This window comes from Grampus griseus, assembly GCF_964374135.1.
Source record: "Grampus griseus genome assembly, chromosome: 12".
Classification (NCBI taxonomy): Eukaryota; Metazoa; Chordata; class Mammalia; order Artiodactyla; family Delphinidae; genus Grampus; species Grampus griseus.
Genome location: NC_139006.1, coordinates 73,680,385 through 73,697,473, shown reverse-complemented (window position 1 = coordinate 73,697,473; position 17,089 = coordinate 73,680,385). Strand labels below are relative to the sequence as shown.

The 17,089-nt window shown below is 49.5% G+C and overlaps 1 protein-coding gene across 2 annotated transcripts in view; it reads left to right on the top strand.

The window, feature by feature from the left end:
- CCBE1 (collagen and calcium binding EGF domains 1) overlaps window positions 1–17,089 on the top strand; it is a gene marked incomplete at its 5' end in the record, with an annotated part of 234,520 nt that overhangs the window by 200,980 nt on the left and 16,451 nt on the right. For both annotated transcript variants that reach the window (XM_082668122.1, XM_082668123.1), the window contains 3 exons: window positions 2,444–2,578; window positions 4,887–5,039; window positions 14,833–14,936. In XM_082668122.1, the coding sequence (XP_082524248.1) occupies window positions 2,444–2,578; window positions 4,887–5,039; window positions 14,833–14,936 (392 nt within the window). The remainder of the gene's footprint in view (window positions 1–2,443; window positions 2,579–4,886; window positions 5,040–14,832; window positions 14,937–17,089) is intronic.

The following is a 17,089-nucleotide window of genomic DNA, read 5'->3' as shown; positions in this document are numbered from 1 at the left end:
TCTTCAAGAAAGGATAGGGAATTAGAGTATACTTCCAGGCTTAGCAAAAAGTAGCTTTTATATTGTCATTATGCTGCCAACACTGAAGACTTATAAAACCAAAATTTCAGTGTAACGACAGGGGCAAAATGCAGGAGTAGGAAGCATGGACGTGGTTGAGGAAACCGTGATAAAGCTGAACGTGTCTCGTCCATGACTGGAAATCCATAAAGAGTATTCACACAGAGGAGGAGGAAGCAATGCAAGCTGGCTGTTTAGAGATGCAGAGGGAAATCATAAAAGAATCAGCCGCAGGAGCTGGAAGTGGTACCTCAAGGCAGCTGGAAGGGAGGAGGAAATCAGGGCCGCTGTTTTTCAAAACAGGTCTTTTTCTTTCTCTCTCTTTTTTTTTTTTAGCATTTTGCTATCTTTTTTTAAATTAATTTTTATTAGAGTATAGTTGCTCTACAATGTTGTGTTCGTTTCTACTGTACAGCAAAATGAATCAGCTATACATACACACATATCCCCTCTTTTTTGGATTTCCTTCCCATTTAGGTCACCACAGTGCATTAAGTAGAGTTCCCTGTGCTATACAGTATGTTCTCATTAGTTATCTATTTTATACGTAGTATCCATAGTGTATATATGTCAATCCCAATCTCCCAATTCCTCCCAGCCCCTTCCCCCCCTTTCCCCACCTTGGTGTCCCTACATTTGTTTGTTCTCTACATCTCTGTCTCTGTTTCTGCTTTGCGATTAAGATCATGTAGACCATTTTACTAGATTCCACATGTATGTCAGAAAGAGAAAAACAAATATCGTATATTAACACACATATGTCAACACAGGTCTTAGTGAGCATAGCAGTCAACACGGGACTCCTGACTCTGCCCCTTTCCTCCCCTCCCTCCCTGGCAGCTGCTGGACGACGGGTACAGCTGGCCGAGCAGGGCAGCCCACAGCCAATCACGGCTGAGACCTTGCTCTTGAGCGAAAAGAGCACAGAACATGGGCTGCCTAGAGGTGATGCCTCAGTGAAGAAAACGCATTTGACCAGGGACACATGCAGGAAGCGCAGGCCTGGAATCCCATCTGTGGGGAGGAGTATTTAGCAAGGACCGCCTTCCAGGTTGTCCTGAGATTGGCGTGATCCTTGTCTCGCTGACCCCACCCACATCGGGGGCTGACAGCCCACCCATTCCACTTTCACATGTGGCAGAGCAAAGCCAGGCTCACTCTGTTTCCAGCGATAGTTTATCTGTCAGCACCTGGGGGAGACAGTGCAGTGATTAATGAGATGCTGGGTCTAGTCTGGAAGTAAATGTTCAGCCTGAGCCTCCTGACTTAGAGCCAAAGTCCCTTCAGAGACTCGTTAAATATTAGTTTGTTTGTAAGGACTGAGAAAAGAGGAGATGCCCTGGTTCTCGACGAATAGAGCGTCCACCCCAATTTGCACAGACTTAGAGCTGGAACGAGATCTCTGGCCATTCTGCCTTACCCAGACGCTGCTCACCATGCAGAATCGACCCTCCCCCACCCCATCTGCATGCCTACAGCACAGAGACATCAGTCAGCCTCCCTCAGGCTCCTCTCAGCCTGCCTGACTTCCAGCACCGCCCCGCCCCTCACGTTAGGACGCCAGTGCCCATAGCCAGGGCTGGCTGTTCAGTATTCAGCTGGAAGGAATTCCTTGTCTCTCCAGCAGTTGGTGAAAAAGAGGAAGCAGGCCCCCAGGTAATTCAGCAGAGCCTGGCCACCTAAAGCTTCTTTGCTCTCTGGATGAATGACAAAAATCAACTACTGAATTGCACACTATAAAAGGGTAAATTTTGTGCTATGTGGATTATATTTTATTAAAGGTGTTCTATTTAAAATGAAAAAAGGAAAGGCAGCAAAAGAGAAATACAGTGACTCTTGATCATGGTGGAAATCCTCAAGTAGATCAGTTTTTAGAAAGAATAAACATGAAAGTTTAATATCTGTAAATTGACCCTCCTGAATTTATATGTGTCCAAGTACCCACAGGACAATCTCCTTTTCCGCAGGGATTGCATACTTTGGTTTGAAGGTCTTTGCGCTAGATGAATTTATTTGAGGTTACTTTTACATGGTAAGCACATTCTTCTTACATAGATTGTGCCAATCAATACACCATTAAAGTTTGTAGTGATGCTCTTATAGAAAGAAAAAAATAAGGATGGTGAGGTGACCCAGGGAGTATCACAAGTGATATTTCCATTTAACCATTGAGATTCTGAGCACTCAGTTACCCATTGCAGCCCTCCTGCAAGATGCCCCATGGCCTGAAGAGTTAACTCCCTCTACACATAGCTGGTCACACCACCGTTCCCCTTGAGCGGAGTGCAGCCTAGACAGTCTGTTCCCGACCAGGGCTGGGTGGGCCCCGCCTCCGTCTAGTGAATGACTGTGGTGGTTTTGAGTTCACACTTTTCTTTTTCAGATTATGATGTATGTGCTGAGGCTCCCTGTGAACAGCAGTGCACAGATAACTTCGGCCGAGTGCTGTGTACTTGTTACCCAGGATACCGATATGACCGGGAGAGGCACCGGAGGCGGGAGAAGCCGTACTGTCTGGGTGCGTTGGTGATGCGCGTTATTTCTTGGGTCCTGAGGATGTGCCAGATTCTGATGATTCTTTGGAACATTCTTCATCAGTGGGGACCAGCTCTCAGGAGCCACTTGGATGCCTCCTCTTACATCCTGATACTTGTTGGATGGAGTTGGGTTGGTACTATTCTAGGGGTCACTACCTTTCACCATGATTATTAAAACAAACAATGACCAAGGGATTCTTCAGGGAGTGGGTACCAGTCAGATCCTAATTGGCAGTGAGATATAAGAGCAGGAGAAGGGGAATATTACCAAGTGAAAACTAGAATAAGGTGAAACAGAATGTAAGGGGGCAGAAATGTGAAAATGCAGGAAGAACGAAACAAGCATAAGCCTCCTCTCAGAAGATGACCTGGAAGAGAGACTGGGAAAGAGGAGGTGTCTGTATGGCAGACAGGCTGGAAATGACTCAGAGGGAGCTGACACCAGCCCCCGGCGCACAGCTGAGCAAAGCCAGCATCATCCATCGCCACCAGCTTGCTCCCTCCCCCCTCACTCACTAGGCTTCCCAGCCCTGCACTCCTTGGGTTCTGAGGCAGGTTTATGGTCGTTGGACCCTGGAACTGCTTGTATCAAAGTGTGGTCAGTGCATGTCTCAACTGTCTCAGAAACATCTGGGCTTATGGCTTAAAAAAAAAAAAAAGGTTCCTGGCCTCCCCTCGAGACTCTGAGGGTGGATGCAGAAATCTGCATATGCACAGATGCACAGTGCAGTTTGAGGATGAGCTCAAAGATGAACTTAGGAGACTGCAGAGGCATCTGGGTAGAAAATAAAGCAGCTGTGATGAGCAGCCCCCTTCTCCGTCCCAGGGGGGCTCTGGAGAGCACCACTTAAGAGAGGTTCTAGGTGTTAGCTCTCCTGGTTTCTCCCCAGTGGCCCCTGGCATGGCGCCCCCCACTGAACAGGAATGGAATTGAGACCACCAAGCAAACGGAGGGGGACCCGTGGGCTCTCCTGCAGAGAGCACCGTAAACCCGTGTGTACCACGATCCGAGGTCCCAGGTGCCAGGGCTCTGATTTCAGTTGCGGTAGCTCTGGTACCCATTTCTTTTCTTTGGGAGGCTTGGGGACCAGCAACACTAGCAGTCTGTTAAGAGTCCCACCTGTTTCTCTCTCCTTTCAACCTTGTCCTTCCCCCTGTGGACAGTAGAGGCAGCCTTGCCCTTAGGTTGAAGGCAGGGGCACGTGGACAGACGTGGTCAGCCTGGGGAATTGCAGAGGAGGCAGCAGCTGTGACAGCTTAGCTTACGGGTGACGTAGTATGAACTGCCAGGGAACATCCAGATGACCACATGCCCCTCGTGGGCACACAGGCCTGCCGGGGTGGGTCCCAGGCAGCTTGTCCAGGGAGTGGCTGGGACGTTGTCGGCATCCTGGAGCGCAAGGTTGGGCTCCGTCCGCTGGCCACATGTGCACAGTCTGGGGCTGTGTGTCCTGGCCGCCACCCAGTATCTTCAGCCAGTGAGCAGGAAATGGGTTTGGGCCTCCTTCTCTTGCCCTGCTGGGAAATGGCTTTGTTTCCACCCGTTCAGTAGGGGGGCAAGTCTGTGATGTGCGCAGTTCACGTGGACTTTCTCTGGTTACTTGTTTGATGGTGTCGTGGCTCATTTCCACCACTCAGGAGGGGTCTGTTTGGGTCATGGATGGGGCTGAAATTTCCTGGGGAAAACGCTCTCCGTTAGACCCATTATGACTATTTTCTTTTATCAGAAGTGCCTTTTCCCAGGTATCATCACGTCTCCTAACTGAGAAGGAGCCGTTCCTAGTGGCCTTGGGTCACCACCATGCTGTTAGGAACCACTGGTTGTAAAGGGAACATAAAAACCCTCGGCACACTAGGGTCTTTGCAGGAAATCATTTCTACGATAGTCGTTTTCCAAAATGTGTTGCCATCTGTTATCTCATTTCCTCTTCCAGGGAGCCCTGCAGAAGTATTTAGGGCAGGCTCCACTGCCATGTTCTATAGTGAGAACTTTGGAGGCTAGCAGTACCTGCACCAAGCCACGAGAATTGGTGGCGGCAAAGCCACAACCAGGAACCCCATCACTGATCAGTTTGTAACCATGGTGACACTGCCTGAAGTGCTCTTGTCACGCATGGCCCACATCTTTAGCTTCCTGCTTTGTTCCAGGCTTCAGTGACAGAGGTCTGGCAGAGTGTCCTTTGCAGACATTAACAGAAGGGCCAAGCCTAAGGTCGCTTGGAAGTGATTGTGTTGGAAGTGATCTCTGTGAAACTGTCTTAGCGTTCTCTGCGTTTGGTTCAAACCCAGATATCGACGAGTGCGCCACCAGCAGCGAGACGCTGTGCGCGCACATCTGCGTCAACACCTTGGGCAGCTACCGCTGTGAGTGCCGGGAGGGCTACGTCCAGGAGGATGATGGGAGGACGTGCACCAAGGGAGACAAATACCCCAACGACACTGGTGAGTAGGGCAAGTAAAATTATCCCCCTAATTGGAGGGAGGGAGGGGAGGGATGGGCAGGCAGGCACTTGGAAACCCAGTAGGCTTCCTCAGGAAGCAATGGGCAGGAAGGGGCATTTGTGTGAATGGTAGGTGGGATCTGGGTAAGAGAAAGGTAGAAGGTCAAACCCCTAGAGAACTAGTGAAAGAGCTGCCTGCTAGCAGCAAGGCGTGCGGCTGGTTTTGTGCTGGGAGCTCTGCACCAAGCACGGAGGTGTGGTGTGCTCATGGACAGATCGGTGGAACTTAGTTACGAACTGAGATCAAACGAGGAGGAGCAGAGATGAGGCCAGAAACACTGGGTTCTCTCAAGGAAAAAAAAAGGGGGGGCTGAATAGAAACATGAAACACTTCTGTGTAACGCAGCAATCCATTTCAGCGCTACTGAAAGTATAGTCTGTGGCCCCGTGCCTGCCTGTGAGCTGTTATTTGGTTCATGTTCAGGTTAAAAAAAAACAGAAGTTGAGAGTGTTGAGAAGCACTTTGCAGTCGTTCATTTTTATTGTATTCAGCAAGCCCAGTCCACCCTGACGCGGAGGACTTTTAGAAGCTGGCCTTTCTTTGCAGAGTTTGAGAATCTGCTTTATATTATTTTGACCAGATTCCACCAAGATGTCTGATCACTTAGGGATGTGATCAGCTGGAATGTTGGGTCATTGCCTTGTTTAAGTGTGGAGGGGAGGGAGGGAGGAAGGAAAGGGCATTCCTGAATCTCCAACCCTTGTAGGCCAGGAAGCTGCCGAGCTCAGAGTTCAGCTCTGACTCCTCGGGAGGGGAAAGTGGCAGGAACGCTGTCGTCTGCTGGGAGCGGTTAGCTGGGCCTGGGCCATCTCTGGGTGGTGAGGGGCTCCCAGGGCAAATCATCTCTACCAAGAAATGCAGGGGAATGGAAGGACCAGAAGTGCTGGGCGCTCGAGAGGTCGCGGTTCTTCCGTGTAACCTGAGATTCACAAAAGGGTGGAAGGCCGTTGCCATCAGCTGAGGACAGCAAGCAGCTGGGGACCAGCTGTCTCACATGGAAAAACTACAAAGCAAATCCTGAAGAGCAAGCGGGTTGAGTCATGAGGAAGCCACCATGCATTAGAAGTAATGCGAAAGGTCTGCTTGCAGTCAGCTCCGGCTTGGGCAGCTTGGGGTCATTGGAATGACTCAGAGAGCTTAGCGTGACACTCTTTAAAGCCTGAAGCATGTGGGACCTGGGCGCCCAGAGGTGCTTAAAGGCAGGGGTAATCAGTCTTTGGGGCATTTTTCAGACATTTTCAAAACATTTTTTCAGACCACTTTTTAATTATTACTCAGAATTAAAATCACTTCACTTTTGTCCCATGGTGGAGAAGGTTTGGGGGAGGGGGATGTGTAACTTACCTCTTAGATTATGTCCTTCGTGGAAAGGAAGAATCTCACTGAAAAATGAGGTGCAGATTTTTAGCCGCTGATATATTAGTGATGGGCTGACTTGAGAGTTAGCAAGGAGAAAGCAGCTTTCTAATTTTTCATTTTGGAATTGGATTTCCAGCTGTGCTCCAAGCCAGGGAGCCCGTGGGCTTGGGCCGAGGGGTCCTCAACCTCGTAACCCTGTTGTGTCTTTGCCTTATATTTCTATTTAGGTGAAATCCCGTTTACCTGGGCGTGAAGGGCAGCCTTGAGCAACCCAATTTAGAGGAAACCACAGAGGTGGCAGCAACAACTGCTGAGTATCAGGATGGGGTTAGACGGTAGGGATCTCTAAATTGTAGGAAGCGGGCCACTTGTGAGCACTTCCCACCTGGTGGGGTAGAGTGGTCTGCTCAGAGACCCAACCTTAACTAGCAGAGACCACAGGAGTCGGATGGAATTTCCAGAGCCTAGGGGAAGATTTTATACACTGAATCTACTTGTTCTTTGGTCTCAGGTGGCCTCTACCTCTTGCACTAATTCCTAGTGTTCCCAGCCTCATCCCTCTGAAGTCACCCTGCTTACTGTGTGGTACCCCAGGAATGGGTCTGAGCCAGAGGCAGTGACAAGGTAGGGCCTTGGTGGGACATGCTCACCCCCTGCCTCGCTCTTGGGCAGTGTGGACCCAGAAAGGAGCCCAGCCCAAGGGCCAGGGCATGGGAAGGTCCCACTGAAGCTTTGATATTAGCAGTCTCTTGTGCTGAGTCGGTCCTGGGACCACACTCCTCTGTTTCCTTTCCTGAGAGATGAATTGTACTTCTTTAAAAAATGTCCAAACACACAAAATTTTCAGTATAAGAGGTCAAGAATTTAAGTGATAACCATTTTGACTTCTAAGGCTAAGAATTCAGTAAAAAAATCTGAGCATACTTAATTATTAATTGGTTTTGTACCTTCTGTACTATTACTGTCATTTAAAGACATATTTTATCAACCATTTATTACAGCATTTCCCCATGTTGTCATCTATAGGACTTTGGGGTCCTGGGAGGTGTTAATTAGCCTTTCTTTGTTTGAAAGGTTCTGTGTTCAGGTGTTCGGGGGAGAATGCATTAGAGCACCAGCTTCTGCAGGGATTCATACTGTGAGTGCGTTGAAAGCTCTGAGGTTGCCATTAAAAGATGTTCATTTTGATGAAACCTGCACTTCCCAAAATTATTTTCTGAAGAAACACTTATAAGCATCTCACAGATGATGGTGTCCTGAAAAAAAAAAAAAAAAAAAAAACAGTTTGGAAAGTTCTAACTTATTAGCATCAAAGAGCTGAGCCCTGGGGCCCAAAGTCGGTAAGTCATCTGGTCGACTTTCAGGCGAGGATGTTGTCATCGCCAGAGGAAGGAGCCAAAACCAGAGGCGGGGAGCTGTTGGCTGTCGGCTACAGAGCATCTAATGAGTGAAAACAGGCCATTCTGCCCTCCGGAGAGAGAGTTTGTTCCTGCTTACAGTGATTTAAATGGGCAATGTCCTTCTGTTTAATCAGTAAGAACGTCTAGTGGTTATAAGGCTGGGCTTTCTTGTAACACCACAACTCACTTAGTTTGGGATTTTTTTGGGGTGGGGGTGGGGGGGTGCCGTGCTGCGAGGCATGCGGGACCTTAGTTCCCCCCACTGGGGATGGAACCCACGGCCCCTGCAGTGGAAGCGTGGAGTCTTCACCACTGGACCGCCAGGGAAGTCCCCACATAGTTTTAAAAACTGAAACAATCCCACTGTTTCTATTGTATCCCAAGTGCCGCGCCCGCAGCAGCAGCATTCTAGAATTTCTCAGTATTTAATTTTCAGTGACTGGTCTCTCCTGAATTCACCACACAGGCACAGAGGACTCACGTTTGGTTTTAGTGTTTTATTAAGAAAAACATTCCAACACCGGTAACCAAGGGCGTCGGGGGGTTAGGGACTGAGGGGAGTAATTCGTACCCATAATTAAAATTATGGGAAAGGACAGGCACGTTCTATGCCTTGAACGTTAGAATCAGTACTTAAGTGATGGGCCCCTGAGAAGATGGGGGGCTGGTTTTGATGATTCGGGCAACAAAAGCAAGCGTCCTGGATTCGTCTCTGCAGCAGCTGTGATGCAACGGAAAGTTCCTTGGCTTGGAAGGTAGGAGAGCTGGTAACCAGAGAGCCGCTTCAGCGTCTACCAGCTGGGTGTCGTTGGGCAGCTCTCCGGATCTAAGTTTCCTCCTCTGTAGACACACAGGTGTTGGATTAGGTGAGCTCTAAAGACCCTTTTCCCATCACAAATCTTTTTCACAATTTGGTGTGATTTAGCATCAGCAAAAGTGGCTGAAGCCCTACCAGCCCCGTGAGTCCCCGTGCAGTTTTCGTTTCTTTGTCCTTTATCTAGGCGAGTGTCAGGACTTGAAGGCATGCCCAGCTCAGCACCTTCTAAACTGAGAACTTTCCCTACAGTATCTAAAAGATGAATAATTAACATCCAGATATTCAGCTCAACAGTAAGGAGAGTTAGGGGCTGGAGCAGCCCTGCATCTGGAACATCAGAGGCAGCCACGCAGTTTCATCCGTTTTAGATTAATTAATAAGCCCAGTATTTCATCACAGTCATTTTTTTCAAGAAGAGATAATGATGATGGAGTACAAGCACACGTGATCTAAATCCCCCTCCCCTCCCTTTTTTTTTTTTTTTAAAAAAACTTTGCATTGACTGGTGTCTGTAACCTTCCAGTCAGGAATTTTAAATCGAACACAATGTCAGTTCATTCAGGAAGTGAGTGGACAGCAGCAGGGCTGGCCTCAGAATGGCCTCTGCCTGTGGAAAGGTGGTCATGTGCCCACGGGCGTGGGGACACAAGCCGTCTGGCTAGTGGGCGGGAAGGGCACTCTCCATCACTTCCATTTTTTTTGTCTTTGCAAATGTATGTCTGGAGCCAGTGTAGGCACCCCAGGGCGTATGTAGCACTGACGCGGAGACAAATTAAGGATATGTTGGCTCCGTAGTAATTAGCTTTCTGGTCTCTGTTTTTCAACTTTTGTTTCTTTTCTGATAAAGTGACCTTGACCCCCAACATCAGTTATTTCAGGGAAGGCCAGGTGTTTCATGTAACTTTCAAGCTCCACTAATCCATAGATCAGCCGTTGTCAACCTGGGGAGCTTTAAAAAGGCTGACAGCGTTCCCTTGTTGTGACCCCCAGATGGGTGGCATGCGGCACGGTTGGCAAGAATTTTAAACCCTCACCCCCACCACTGTCCCTAGTGGTGGTAATGTGCCACCAGGGCTGAGCACTACCGCCAGGGCACAGATGTGCACGATCAACTTTTAAAACCAAATGTGCTTGGTGACTGCCCATATGAAATACGTCGAGAACATTCTTTAGTTTTCCTAAGTTGGTTAAATATTACTAAGATGGCATCTCAGGAATTCTGTTTCTAACGCTTATGAGGTATAGCCTGCTCAACGTCAGTAAAAATTAGAGCTACGCGACCCCCTGTGGCTAGTCAATAATATTGCACCTCTAAAATCTGAACGAGTTGGAGCAGAATGTTAAGCGATGCCTCACTTAACATGGTCATACTTAGAGACACCACATCATGAGTGGAGAGGACAGAGAACATGCCAAGTCAGAGATGTCTACCCAGATTTCTAAACGAATTATTCATGTAGCCTATTCAAGATTGTTTTAGCTCCACGTTTGATGTTACTGTATCCTGTACCGCAGCAGGCTAGATGAACCCCAATTCAGAATAGACGACATGTGCCAGGTCTGCACACACAATTATTTGTCTTCAAACTCTCTGGAAGTTCTTTCCAGAGGATGGTGCAGAGAGCCCTCTCCCCATGTGTAATTTTGTAGGGAACTTAATAAGCAGCGATACCAACCATGACGATGATATTAACATTTATGGGGCACCTGCCGCCTGCCAGGCGCTGCTCTGCGAACCTCCAGGGGTTATTTCCTTCATCCCTCACAGCAACCACAGGTGACGGGGTCATTGTTCTACCGTTCAAGGAACGGGCAGTCACAGAAGCTGTGACTTCCAACCTGCAGGGCACGAAGTGGCAGCCTCAGGGTTCGAATCCTGATCACCTGACTCCACCGGAGCCTGTGGTCCTTACTCTGTTCCTCTGTGTGCACGGGAGCTTCCAAAGGCTTTTGGACAAAGTTACCCTTGTTCTCTGTGTTTTGATAATTCTGCAAAGGGACAGGAAACAGGCCAGGGATTTTCAGGTGAGAGGTTGCTCAACAGAGCTGCTTCCCTGGAGCGGTGTTTGTCGAACTTGCACGTGCTTCAGAGTCACTTGGAGGCTTTGATAGAACGATGCACCAGGCCCCCCTCCTGAGATTTTGGATTTCTGAGAACGGATACCCAGAGGCTGGCACTGCCGCTGCCCATCCAGTGACCACATGGAGAATTACTGCCCTGGAGCCCACCTGGCAGACAGCTCTCCAGTGTCCTGAGCAGAACCCCCAATAGCGGGCTCACTGCGCCCCAACAGTGCCAGATGCGGACCCTGTAAGTGCTCGTCCACTGCACGCAGCATTCCGGGAAACCTAAAGCAAATTACTGTCCTCCTCTGCCTCTCACTTTCCTTGTCTGTAAAGGAGGCTGAACTAAAGATGTATCAATTCTAACATTCCATGATCTAAATGAAATAGAGTCTAGAACCTGGTAAAGAGGTTATTATCCTGAAAATATCAAGTTGCCCTATTCATCCCAACACATGGTAAGTTGAGCTGCGTATACAAAAGTACAAACGGACAGATGGGCTTTTAACTCTTGTTCACGCTGGCCTGGCTCTGCCAGCAGGGCTGGTTCCTTAAAAGGAAGGCCCGTCTCAAATCACTGAACAGGTATCCTCGTTTATTTTGCATTCTCCATGCCTCCCGTGGGGCCTGGTGAATAGCAGATGCTCCGTGATGGCTAAGAGGGAGGGAGGGATGGATAGATGAATGGCTGGATGGACAGATAAACGGATGAGAGAGATAAGTGGGTGGGGAGATGGGATGGATGAGATTGGTAGGCGGGTTATGAGATGGGATTGCATATACTGGCCAGTAGATGGCATGGAATGAAAGAGTGCTAGGTTGGGAGAGACGGATGTCACCCAACTGTCCTTAAACCTAACAAACCTAGAGCTGGGGTTATCTACATAAGCAGGAGTCCACCGTTGTCTATCATCAGTACAACCAAAGTTGGGTAAAGCTTCAGTCCTTTACCACCAAGTGTATTCTTGCATGGAAGTTCCCTTGTGTCACTCTTATGTTGGAGGCCAATCTAAATAACTCTTGTTCTCCTCAGATGTGTTCAAGCTCCCTAGGCAAGTGGGGTTGTAAATGGTACATTAAATGGGGATAAAGAGCCTAAAGGAAATTGCCTGATTTGTAGGAAAGATATTGGGCTCAGATTCAGGAAACCTCAATTCTAAACCCACAGCAGTTAATAACTCCCGGACGTCACGGAACCTCGGTTTTCCCTCATTCTGTCGTTTGTGTTAATCCCAGAATCCTTGAAGAATCCTTTTATCAGGCAAAGAGAATTCAAAGGGCTTGGTGGGCCTGAAGACTGCCAGGCACCCTCTCCCATTTACTAGAACCCAACCTTGTGCCAAGGATTTCACAGGCATCACCCCCATATAATCATCGCAATAGCCCTGTGTCTTAGGTTTTACTGTTCCAGTGTTATGGTTGAGGAAATTGGGTCTCATAGAGGTTAGATAACTTGCCTGAGGTCTCTGAGCTTGTTAGTGACAGAGCTGGGATACGCACCCCTCGCACTGTGACCCTGGAGGCCATGCCCTTCAATTGCATTTCACCGTCTCCAAGCGAAGACCTTTCTCGTAACCCAGCTCGTTGTGACACAGCTACGGTGTGAATGGAAACAATCCCCCATGGCTTCTGGTTGAGCGTGGTGGAAGGTGGGCAGAGGCCCGGGAGGCGGGGAAGCTCCTGGTGGGACAGAATTAGCCTAGAAGATGGGGATCAACAAGGCACCCCTGTTAGGTTATACACACACATGGAAGGATTTAAAAAGAGGCAGCCTCTTTCCCGGAGGTTCAAGTGCTTTTCCCAGTCACACGCTGACAACCTAAGCTACAGTCTGTATATTCGGGAATCGCGGTGTTGCTTATGGCAACGCAACCAGACAGCACTGCTTCGCCCACCTCAGCCTGCTGGCTTGAGAAGCGTGTTCCTAGCATGTGCGCACACCAGGCCTCAGGCCTCCCACCGGCTGCGGGGAGGGTTAGGGCCAGTGGGCCCCCTACCACCACCCCATGCTGCAGGGAAGGAGTCTGAGATCTCCACTGCCAGGTTGCCCCTGGGTGCCCTCACCTCCCAAAGAGCAGAAATACCGGTCACCGTGTAGACCACCAGGCAGGCACAGACCCCCTTGGAGAGGCACTGGGGCTGCATGAGGAGGGATCACCTGAGCGTGAGGCTCTCCCGATGCCCACTTCCTCCTCCCATGTACCCGTGCCCTAGGCCTGCCGTAACCACCGTGCCACCATCTGGGTGGCTTAAAGGACAGAGGTGTGAGGCTACATGTCTGAGATCAAGGTATCAGCGGAGTTGCCGCCTTCCGAGGACTGTGAAGGAGAACGTTCCAGGCCTCTCCTCCAGCGCCTGCTGTTTCGCCAGCAATTCTTTGTCATTCCTTTGCTCCTGCTGCCTCACCCTGACCTCTACCTGCATCTTCACGTGGTTTCTCCCTGCTGTGTCCAGATTTCTCTTTTTTATAAGAACATCAGTCATATTGGATTACGGGCCCACCCTACAGCAGTATGACTTCAACTTAACGAATTACATCTGCAGGACCCCTATTTCCAAATGAGGCCACATTCTGAGGCACTGAAGGGTTAGGACTTCATCACGTGCACTTGGTTGGGGAGCGGGGGGGGGACACAGTTCACCCTGTAATGTTCCATTTCGCTAACTGAGCATCCCCTGTGTGAGGTACCAAGAAGCAGCTCCAGTTCCTGGGCAGCCCCCGCTGTGGCACATGCACGAGAAGCTCCTCTATAGGGAAGCCCGGGATCCCCACCACCTGAGTAGGCTGTGTGGTAAAGGCTGCCTGACTTCAGAGGACAGGGCTGTCTCTGTGTATGGGGAGGGGGGTCTCAGGCAACCCGTGAATTGGGTCTTGGTAGCTCATAGGAATCCACAAGTGGAGACGGAGAGAAGGCTTCCCAGAAGAGAGGACGGGAAGAAGAAAAGCACGTGGGCCCTGGAACTTACCTGGCGGTCCAGTGGGTTCGACCCCTGGTCGGCAAGCTAAAGTCCCCCATGCCGTGCAGCACGGTCCCCCCCAAAAAAAAGCACGTGGGCCCAGAAGCAGAAGAAATGACCTGGAGAGACATGTCACTTGACTGTCCCTAGCTACTTTCCAGATCCTAGTGTTATACGTGTCACGCCGACAGGACACCTGGCCCAACACCAAAGGGCTTCAAAGGTAGGAGAGTTGACACTTGCCTGGGTGTCAGACTGTCCTGCCGCCACCCTGACCAAAACTGTCACCTTCCCCGTGTCACTTCCTCTGGGCCCATATCGCACAGCTACCATCTTTTACAGAGGCCTATGGGAGTCTGCACCTGCCCTTCTGTAGCAAATGACCTCAGGTGTCTAGTGTCCCCAGCACAGGCTTGTGTGGCCTGTTCAGGTGCCAGTAGGATGAGGGCTATGTGGATACTGGGTCGTGTCACCATTTAACTCACCCATTCCTTAGAGAAATATGATTTTACACAAAGCCCACGGAGCTCCTGATGCGCCACAAGGTTGCACTGGGACCCTGCCCTGTGCCTGTCCCATTATGGCCCTGGATGGGCATGCCCAAGGTGCCTGGAGCATCTTCCATCTGGCTTTACATCTCCTCGGAGGTCAGTGCCCAGCCCCGGTCTGTGACCCTGCCTGGCCTGGCCGTGCTCCCTTTGAACAGCTGGATTATCAGAGGTGATAAAAACCAGCTTCGTGAGCCCTGCACCCGAGTTCCATTGCCTGGGCTTGGGGGATAATTTACGGCGTGTGAACGTTGGCCCTTGGAGGGGAGTGTAAGTCATGTCAGGTTGATAGAGCCTGCCTCATGGTAAAAGGGCCACTGTTGACTTTTTCACAATGAAAGAGGAAGGTGCTAGGTTGCCTAAGTGGAAACAGCTGAGCCCAGAGTGTAGCGGGGGAGCCCCTCCCCGTGTCCCCGCTGCCCCGGGCATGCTGTCAGCGACTCAAGAACTGTAAAATCGCCAGCCCACATCCCTTGCACGTTTCAGTATCAACCAGTCCGCCTGGAACTGCCCTTCTTGACACGGTCTCCCTGGGTCTGGATGTCCCCCAGCCTCCCAGGCAGACCCCAGCCCATCTTCTCTCTCAGGGCACGATGAGAAGGTGGAGAACGCGGTGAGAGCCGGCACCTGCTGTGCCACGTGCAAGGAGTTTCACCAGATGAAGCAGACGGTGCTGCAGCTGAAGCAGAAGGTACGTGCCGGGCGTGTTAGAAACGGTCGCGTAAGATGAAAGGAAGGCCTGGTGGAGGCAAAGTGGAGGAACATCTGAAAACAATAAGAAAATGCCATCCACAGCCTCACTGGGTATTCTCTGAGCTTGCTGCCAACTAGGTTTGGCCTGGGACGCTTCGCCCACCCACCTTTGGAGCTCATTATCTATAGCTCAACAGAACAATGAAGGCAGGGGATTGACCAGGTGACTAGTAAAATAGACCACTAGGTAAGGGGCACGTGGTGAAGCAGAGGGTGAGGAACGACTAGTGTGACTTTTTGGGACATGAACATCCAGACACGTGGCCCTTACACAGTTCTAACTAGAATACGGTAGAATCATTTACCGACGTTTTATCAACAGAGAACATCTTCTCTATAAACGTTCATCACTGTCGATGCATTTCTGTAGCAGCTTTATTTTTCACATTTAAAAGTTACGACCTGTGCTTTCTGGGCTCCACACACCTCAGAAAGCAGCTGCTCAGATACCTGGTGTCACCAAGGGTGAGGACTGACTCTCTTTGTCAGGCTCCCACGCATGCCTGACAGCATCATATTTCTGGTAACATTGCTGTGCCGTGAGTAATGCCCCTGGGATGCGCTTAGTGCCCTGAAAGCTTAAGCAACTGTCCAGTGCCCGGGTCAATGGTGTTTATCATACCTGAGGTCAGTGAATTCACCAGTCTGTCGGCAACTCAGAAACTGCTCTTACGCTTGTAAAACGTAAACTTGCTGGTTTGTTTGTTTCATTGCTTCCCCTCAAGGCTCTTAGTACATCAAAGAGGTGTATCTAATCTGTTTAACTTTGACATCTAGTTATTGTAAAGGGCAGCAGGGTAAGATTAGACAGTATTGCTTTTCACGTGTTCAACAAACATGCAGGCAGCCCCTAATGAGATCCACAGCTTCCAGTGGAACAGGCAGGTCAGTAGGCTGAGAAGATAAATGGCTCTGCGGGCCTTTGGTACGTTGGTGGTGAAGATCTAGCAACTTTAGCAGAGGCATATATGTGTATGATGTACAGATTCCAAATAGCTTGTGATCCAATAGAGAGACCAGGCAGAAAACCTTGCAAGTATATCATATAAATTCAGAGTTATCAGTAATACATCCCACACAGATATCCTCACGTTGGACTTGGATTGATATTAGTATTTACTGAGCGAGTCTGAAAAAGCGTTCGTGGAAGAAGTTTGCATTTCATGGGCCAGAGGATTCGGGCCTGGGCGAGGCAGCTGATGAAGTCTCAAGGCCTAAGGCTACCCTCTGTTTTCTTCTCTGAGAGTCAGTAATCCAAGAGCTATGGGGAAGCTCCTTCCAGCCTGAATGTTCTTTAGGGTCAGTGACGCTAAGTCTCACTCGTTGAGAAATTCAGTTGCTAATTCAACATCTGGCTTTCCCTTAACCTCCCCGCAGTGTTTTACAATCCATGAAAGAAGAAATGTTACGAAGAAGTTGAAAATTTTATGTTACCCTTAAAGCCCTTGCGGCAGAGCTGCACACAGATCCAATAATACTTGTTAGTACTCCAGTAACTGTCCTGCACTGGGGTTGGCCTGAATGCATCCACCTTAGACCGATTTCTCCTACAAGTGCGTTGTGTCAAGTCTGAGCTAAAGCTGGCATTGAAGGAACGTCACAAGAAACAACGCATTTTTAAAGGCGCCTAGTAGAACATGTCACATTCTGCAGTTGATGAAGCCGTTTTATATCCAGGACCCCATTTAATTCTCACCGTGATGCCGATATTGGCAGAGAGGAGCGGTGTCAGCCCAAGACGCAGGCCAGACCCTAAACCCCAGGTCTCCTCACTGCTGCTCCTGTGCTGGTGTGGGGCTTGTCCGTTGATTTTTAACTTCCTCTCACTACTGCTGATGCCATCTGTTCTGTTCAAAAAAGAACATGGGACAGCTGCCCAAATAAACATTGGCTCAGAAGTAGGTTACCGGGTGTCCTGGACCGTGGCCAGCCCCATAGTATTAAACGGTATGCAGACATGTTGAACAACACCATGAGTGTACAGTCAGCAAAATCCCAACCGTGTGAAACTCTACAGGGCCAATGCCCTGTGTTCTTCAGTGGATAGATTCTAAGAAAAGTGGAGCAGCGACCTGCAGGTTAAAAGCAGCT